The sequence below is a fragment of the Nanorana parkeri genome, unplaced genomic scaffold, assembly GCF_000935625.1.
Source record: "Nanorana parkeri isolate BGI_ZX_2015 unplaced genomic scaffold, ASM93562v1 scaffold226, whole genome shotgun sequence".
Taxonomy (NCBI): Eukaryota; Metazoa; Chordata; class Amphibia; order Anura; family Dicroglossidae; genus Nanorana; species Nanorana parkeri.
The window spans coordinates 1,559,805-1,568,600 of NW_017306494.1; the positions used below are offsets into that span (position 1 = coordinate 1,559,805).

The 8,796-nt window shown below is 44.3% G+C and overlaps 1 protein-coding gene across 1 annotated transcript in view; it reads left to right on the top strand.

The window, feature by feature from the left end:
• The first annotated feature begins 6,119 nt into the window (after positions 1-6,119).
• Positions 6,120-8,796, top strand: part of GDF6 (growth differentiation factor 6) — a 33,175-nt gene continuing 30,498 nt past the window's right edge. The window contains exon 1 of the mRNA XM_018556164.1: positions 6,120-6,432. Coding sequence (XP_018411666.1) covers positions 6,120-6,432 — 313 coding nt within the window. The remainder of the gene's footprint in view (positions 6,433-8,796) is intronic.

The window sequence follows — 8,796 nt, forward strand, 5'->3', positions numbered from 1 at the left end:
CAAATGAACACGATGGTGGGATTTCGTAGGTTTGCGTTTGCTAAGAATTCTGTTGCATTCACTTATGTGAGCATTTGACACTCACATAGTAAAGGCAAATGTCATCCATATTGTCCAATGCCATTGTTGAGACCTGAGGAATATTCTAGGGAGGGAATATTTTTTTTCCAATGTATATACAGTACAGGTGAGTGTATATGTATATACGGTATATATTATACATGATTGTAACACTTTTTTTACACTTTTATTTTCTTCATGGGGTCTACATCATTCCCTCCATTCTGCATGCAACAGGTCACTTCCAATAGTGATCTTTTGCTGGCTGCAACCAGCCAGCAACAGATCACTGAGCTGTGCAGCAAGATTGGAAGCCCAGGTACTCATCACTATAGAGCCTAGCACTGGACACTGGCTGCTCTGGCAGACCAAGGTGGATCCAGAACTAAAAGCCGCCAGAAACTGCCAGAGCTGCTGAATCCAGCTGCTCCTTTAAATTAAAATTATTGGTTAAAAAATAATTGTCACATTGCCCAGAGCAAAGTTCAGTTTCTGGATGTGAGAACATTTAAAAAGTTAAAATGTCTAAAGTCAAAACTGTTTTCTTTGTAGCATTGAAAAGATTGCCATGTGGTTAAATTTACTTTTCCTTTAGTATATCAACCAAATTGTGTTGGGTATGTCCATTAGACATGTGCTATTCGTTTCATTCCGAATCAAAATTTGGACAAATTTTCCGAAATTCGGACATACAGACAAAACCGAATTTCCGAATCCCAATGCATCCGAATGTGTACGAATCCGAATTTCCGTTTCCGAATTTTGGATCCTGTCCAAATTTCGTTCGAAAACTAAACTGAATCGGACATGTTACTTTTCTGGCCAATCAGGTGTGTTTTTGGTTTAATGCATCCGAATGGGTCTGAACACGAATATTCGTTACGGGCAACATGGGAGCCATATACAGTATATATATCTAATATTTAAGCTGAGGGTCCTAGACCGGAATGTCATTCGGGATCCGAATTTTCGAATTTCATTCAGGAGCTCCCGAATAGCATTCAGGTCTGGGAGCCTCAGCTTTAGTAATATGTGTATATGAGGCTCTCAGACCCAAATGACATTCGGGAGCTCAGCATTATTTTGCATTTGTTCACTGCGTGGCAATGCAACGCATTCTATTGTGGTATTATGTGTTGCAGTGCAGCACCACACATGCCCATCCACTTGCCTGCCAGGAGGTGCATTGAAGTGCCATCCAGAAAGAACATAGAGCAGTCTATATGCAAATGAAGTCTCTATAGGAATGCCCACTCCTGCAGACTGACATCAACTCATCAAGGCATTTAGATATAACTTCTCCCAAGAGCGAGTCCATTGCTTACATTGCATCAGTGATGAGAGCTCTTAACAGGGGGTACTGAGGCAGGTTGATGTGATGTTATAGGAAGCTATTTACAGCACCCTGGCAGCCCCTCCCACCCACCGTAATCTGCTTGCATTGCACAGAGACATGCAGAGACCCAGTGATGATGTCACTGGGACTAAAATACGAAGCACAATTCGTTTTGGGGCTTTGGCCAGTAAAGTTAAAAAATGTTAGTGTTGTACTCTGCTAAAAACCTGGTAATCTGATTGTGTTGGAAATAAATTAAAAATGTTTAACAAAAAAATGTGTTTTACATGGGTAAAACAGGTGTAAACTATTACGATTTTGGATCATGGATCCATTAGTATATCTTGCTGGGGGGACAAGCTGGCAGGCACAGAATGGTCACGTGTGACAGCTGCCTTTAGACTTGTCACAAGATCTTTTCACAGATTTCATTTAGATAACAATGATCCCAAATCCCTAAACTCATCTGATCTTCTCAGCTTCATTCCAGGGTAGAAGATGAAATATTCTTTAAACTGAACACTGGAAGATGAGCCCACAAAAAGGCTGAGAGAGGGCAGAGGACTAGTCACCTGTATTGTCTTTAGTCTCCCTGTAGCTGACATCTCCTCATTGCTGACTTACAATACCTTATTCTAAACTGTGTCTTTATGTAGAGACAGCCATCTTAGAGGCAGGTCTTTTATTTCCTCATGTTAGAGCTTCCAGCGAGAACAAGAGTGAAAAGCACACAAATAACATCACCAAACCTCTCTCTGGATCTCCTGCAAATGGAATTCAGAGGCAGCAGGGCCTTAGATCTCGCACTGCAGATATGCAACTGGTCTTCATACACAGGAGAGCCTAGGCACCCTCATTTAATAGGATTGCATTGCTATTTCCATGAGGAATTCGAGACATAAGTTATTTTTGTAGGCCACTGCTTAGGCACAATTAATATTGCAACATTTTCCCCCATAACGTTCACTCTCCCTAATTACTCTGATCATCATAATCACTTGAGAATGAAAGTGAGGGTGAATACAAAATTGGGAGTTGCCGCCAGAACAGGAATAAAGAGGAAATCATCCAATGGGGGCACTTGTTCCTGTGCCAACTAACCAGAGGACTTCCCTCAAATTGAAGATATCACTTCCTCTTGAGTCTACAGAACAGAAGAGGAAAGGAAATGTCCCCAATGGGACGCAGATGGCAACCCTTACTTGATGGCTTTAACCCTTTCCTTCCTTTTTGGCTTTAGCTATATTTTAATGGTTTTTGTGCATAGTTTGATACAGAGCCGTAGCTTGCTCCGTTTGCGCCCGAGGCAAGAACAGAAAATTGTGCCCCCTCAACAGACGTGTTTTTTTTTATTATTATTTTTTTTTTTTACTGTTGGGGGCTTCGGGGAAATATTGGGGGTCTAAACAGACCCTTGACATTTCCCTTTTGAAATAGAAAAAGAGATTGAGGCCCCATGTGCTCCAAGATGGAGACTCTCATAGTTTAGAGTTAGGACCGCACTATAAGAGGTGCCTTGGCGCGGCTGTGCGGCTTTCACATTTTCTGCAGAAGACGTGTATCCAAACCTCTGTTTTTAACCTTAGTGTGAGACAGGTTTTTTTACATGCTAGCTTGTGAGTGTGCCAGGAAAACATTTTGATATTGTGTTGGCCGCCTGGCACCCCTGTTGCCAATGGTGCCCTGTGCTTGCCATGGCAACAGGGGCAAGGGGGCGCAGCCAGGCTGGCCCTGACTAGGCCCCCTCTCAGCTGCACCTGAGGCGGGTGCCTCACTCGCCCCATTGTAGCTACAGCCCTGGTTTGATAGAATGACACCTGCGGAAAATAATAATTGTGCATAGGGATGTCATTGTACATAGGGATGCTCTGTCCACTTACGTGATGATGAAGTGTACTTCTCTTCCTATGTAATGCCAGGGCACACACTGATACCGAATAGTGATTGTTACCACCCCAGCCCGGTGCCTTTAAGATAACCCAAGGCAATTTTTTTTTTCTTAGATTTGGCCAGTGTAGTGATGGCTTAGCACCTCTGTCGAGTTTTTAGTGATGTTAATGCCCCTTTGAAACGGGTGGTCCGATCAGGTCCACTTGTCAGTTTTTCAGGCGGACCTGATCGGATAGCCAATGTTAGTCTATGGGCAGCCAGATCTAAAGAGACGGACATCCGTTTACATCCAGTTGCCCCTGACTCCGGCCAGGCACAAAAAAAAAATGGAACAGAGTTCCATTTCACCTGATCGTGCCAGATTGGAGGTAATCTGATATAAACAGACATTTGTCAATTTACATCTGATTCCCCACCGACCGATGTGGGATCCGGTCATTTCAGTTTTTCCCCACATTGCAAGATAGAGGAAAAAAATGGACGCACAGTGACATCCGATCCATACTGCTCCGATCAGGAGGAGATCTCAGTACTGATCGAACAGTGTAAAAAGGGCCAAATTCACTCTTCCTTATTGCCCTCATCACCAATATCACCAGGAATGAAAGTGAAGGTGAATTCAAAATTGTGAGTTGCCACCAGAACAGGAACAGAGAGGAAATCATCCAATGGGGACACTGGTTCCTGTGCCAACTAAAGTAGGATAACACGGGTAGATTTTCGCATGAACGTTCGTACGGAAATTCCAGACAGAACGTTGGATAATGCCATCAGGGAGTTGGCAATTGTCCTTCAATCTTTTCCATCACTGCGGTTGAAATCAATCATTGATTTGACCACATCAATGACTAGAAAGTTGAAATCTATTTCGTTAGTTTGAAATTCTAATCCTGTATACCCTACTTAAAGGAGAACTATGGGGTAAGTGTTCTTCCCCATAGTTCTCCTTAGGGTAACGGGAGGACACAAACTAGCGTCCTCCCGTTACCCTAAGCTCAGTATACCGCGAGCTACAGCTTGCGGTATACTGAGACGCCGCAGCCGGAGCGGATCACGACTTAGATGACGGGATCCGAACAGCTGCGTGAGTGACAGCTGGCTCTGCCTATCTAGAGGCAGAGCCAGCTGTACCCGCCGCCTCCCCCGTCCGTTCCGCCAGTCAGTGCTGGCAGATCGGAGCGGGGAGAGGGGAATCCAGCCCCTCCCCCTGTCACGGCAGAGAGCCGTGACAGGATCGAGAGGCGAGTGAACCCGGTATGTGTTCGCTCACCTCCCGATCTACTGAGCCGACCTTTGACAGTCTCATTGTCACAGGTCGGCTAGAACTATGAGGTGAGTGAAAAGCACTCACCTCATAGTTCTCCTTTAAGAGGCAGACTTCCCTCAAATTAAAAAGGTATTTCCTCACTTCCTGTTGAGTCTACCGAACTGGAAGTGAACGGAAATGTCCCCAATGGGACACCGATGGCAATCCTTGCTTGATGGCTTTAAAGGAGTATTAAATGCTCAAACTTTTTTTTTCATTATTGAATCCAGATCAATGAAATATACATCACCCAGCAAAGTATTTTTTTTACATTCTTGACCAAGTAATTACCGTCATCTTGTTTCTGAACAGCTCCAACTTTCACAGCTTGGCTTCCTTGAACTTCCTGTCACAAGGGACAGAGAACTCTCCACAACTGTCAGTCTACTAGCTTAGAGAAGGGAGTATGGGGGAGCAGAGGCATTCCCAGGCTGGGTGTTACCTGGGGCCGGGACGTCATTTCTGTCCATATCCCATCGCACTCCGGACTGGAATAAAGTCCCAACTAGTTATGGGTGGGTGCTGTAGTGAATGTGGATGGTGCTGTAAATGGATCCATTAAAAGTGAAGAAATCACTGGCACTCCAAAATTCAAGAATGTCTTTTTTTACTTCTTTAAAGTGGCCTCACAATGTGTGGCAACGTTTAAGAACCCAACTTGGTTCCTTCCTCAGGCAACGCTGGGACATCTGAACGCATGCGCGGTGATCTTGGGGACTCCATTTCAATGATGGATTCCGGCAGAGGGAGGTCGGGATGTTCATCCGGCGGGATAAGGTACACCACGAGGTCACCTCCTCTCTTATGCAGCTGCGGGGATGCCGACTTTTTAAACGGGGTGACACCAAAATGACTATTAGTCATTTTGATGTCACTCCCTCTGATGGTGTCACGCGGCGCAGCCCCCACTCCCCCTGCCTGCAACCCGCTTGTGATGCCACTGTGGGGGAGGAAAGAAGAAAGGGGGTGGAGGGGAATGGCTTAGCCTTACTATCCCTGTGTGTTTGTGGACACATACACACAGCTTACCAGCACACACAAGGATGGCTCCATAGGACCCTGCAAGGGAAAAGAGTCACACTAAAACAGGATATCAGGGTCAGTGCTCAGGGAAGCAGCTGATCTGCAGGAAACTATTTATTTATTTTTTATCAATAAGCAGCATCCATTGTAAGTGATTCAATCGGCATTTGAAATAGCCTTTTATTTGGATATCACTTGAACCCTTTCCTTCCCTGCGGGCTGTAGCTATACCTGAGTGATATTTGTTGCATGGTAGTGATAGCATGACACCTGCAGGAAACAATCAGCCTCATTGGTGCATAGCTGGCACCCTTCCCTCCTAGCTGTGCCCCATACAGTGGCAGCCCAGGCTCCGCTGACCTCCCCAGCAGTGAGCACGGTGTAGGGCGGGCACTAGGGGGCGTGCCGCTCCTCGCCCTCCCTTCCAGCAAAGCCTGGGTGAGACTCGCTAGAGAAGAAGCGTGCTCCCGACCTCCGCCGGAGTCTTCTGCCCAGTCCGCTGCCATGGATAAACCCCGGAGCTCCCTCCCTGCGGCTCTCCTCCTCTGCTTCTTCCTATGGGATCTACCCTGTTTCCAGCAGGCATCCATCCCCAGCAGCCAGCAGGCGAGGGGGGTGAGAAGGCAGCGCAGAGAGGGCAAGCTGCTGCCAACAGACAGCCAGGACATACCCCGGGCAGTGCCAGTGGTGCCCCACGAATACATGCTGTCCATTTACAAAACTTTCTCCACGGCTGAAAAACTTGGGATCAATGCCAGCTTCTTTCAGTCATCCAAGTCTGCCAACACAATCACCAGCTTTGTGGACAAGTCCCGGGGTAAGCCAATAGCCAGCCGAGCTATCATGTTTATGGAGCTTTTACTGCTGTCATTGTGCATGAGGATGCCCTGTCCACTTAGTGTCCCTCTCTTCCTATATAATGCCAGGACACACACTGAGACTTAACAGTGATTGTCAGCACCCTAGCCCTGTGTCTTTCAAGTAAGCTGTAGCTTCATGCTAGAAGTGGACTACAAGTCCCAGCAAAGCTTCCACAACGGAGTGCCAGGGTTTGCACATACTTCTGCTTCTGTTCAGATTTGCTGTAGTTAAGATTATAAAGGTGTAGCTCCCTTGCAGTGTGTATACTCTGATGCCAATTATACAGCTTACTGGGCATTTGTTTCAGAGCAGAGGGACTACAGATCCCAGCATGCCTTGAATTATTGCTGATGTGACAATCAGGAGGAAAAAAAAAACATTCACAGAGCTGCTAGGTAACTCTGAGGTTAACTAAGAGCAATGTATACATGGCAGAAAATGAATGACTGCTTCTATTTCACCCATTTACCTTTCATTGAAGCTCAGATCACCTGCAGCTGTAGAACTGTAAGTCCCAGTATTGCCAAGCTGATCCCTGGCTCCCTAAACAGGAGAAGCACCAAGTGTGAATCACAAAGCTGCAATCTGTACTGTGTAGTGATTGCCATTGCTGGTATCAGGGGCAGACTACGGGACTTATGGACCCTTTTATATTAGTAGGGTGAAGGGGGTGTTTGCTGCTATATCATGAGAAGAAACAGGGTATGACAAAAGCTATCTATCTATCTATCTATCTATCTATCTATCTATCTATCTATCTATCTATCTATCTATCTACCCATCTATCTATTATCTATTTATCTCTCCACATCGGATAAGGGGCTAAACCTTGGTATTAGTCGCCTTACTGTTTAGAGATCAGTGGTCCTACATGAGAATGTACTTGTATAAATAGAAGGGAAAATATGATACAATGCAATAGAAGTAATAGAAAGAAATAGCTGATACAATGTTATAGTGAATACTACTAATATAAGGCAGGAGCACTGATACAATGTAATACCAAATACTAGTAATATAAGGCAGTAGCACTGATACAATGTAATACTGAGTACTACTAATATAAGGCAGGAACACTGATACATTATAATACTGAGTACCTTTAATATAAGGCAGCAGCACTGATACAATGTAATAGTGAATACTACTAATATAAGGCAGGGGCACTGATACAATGTAATAGTGAGGATTACTAATATAAAGCAGGAGCATTGATACAATGTAATACTGAGTACTACTAATATAAGGCAGGAGCACTGATACAATGTAATAGTGAATACTACTAATATAAGGCAGGAGCACTGACACAATGTAATAGTGAGGACTACTAATTTAAGGCAGGAGCACTGATACAATGTAATACTGAGTACTACTAATTTAAGGCAGGAGCACTGATACAATGTAATACTGAGTACTACTATTATAAGGCAGTAGCACTGATACAATGTAATACTGAGTACTACTATTATAAGGCAGGAACACTGATACAATGTAATACTGAGTACTACTAATTTAAGGCAGGAGCACTGACACAATGTAATAGTGAGGACTACTAATATAAGGCAGGAGCACTGATACAATGTAATACTGAGTACTACTATTATAAGGCAGGAACACTGATACAATGTAATACTGAGTACTACTAATTTAAGGCAGGAACACTGATACAATGTGGTACCAAAATACTACAATAGAGGTTCTCATTCCAGACCTGTGCCTTTGTTCAGAGCCTGACAGCTCTGTAATTGTGGCACTACAAAACCCAGCAATTCTAGCCAATCCATTGCCTGTAGAATCCAAGCCTGCCTACAGTCACCCTGCTGTCACTATGTATAGGATAATACGATCAGCATTAAGTTATTGCCCAACTCCCAGAAGGGTGATTGAAATGTGTCCCCAGCATGGCACAGAGAGCAGCCTCCGTGCCGGGGTCCAGATAACCCCAGACAATGACTTTGGAGGGGAGGGAGAAGCTGATTGTTTTGGGCTTCACTCTTATCCTGCTGGAACCAGGAGCAGTCTTATTTTTTTATCTAGTCCAGCTTTAAAACAAATAAGAAGTTCAAACCGAATAAGAACAAACATTTGCTAACTTGGCAGTATCTTATCAGCGAGTTAATGAAGATTATGGAGGACACGGCCATAGGAAATAGAAGAGCCGATGCTGCTTTAGGTCAGGATAAAAAAATCTCTACATGTCAGAAGTATTGATACAATCACATTATTTCACAGCAGACAATAGAAAGAGCAGTTTAAAGGAGAATGACTACATTTTAAATTAATAGATACAGAAGCTGATTTACTAAAGGACTGAGAATGT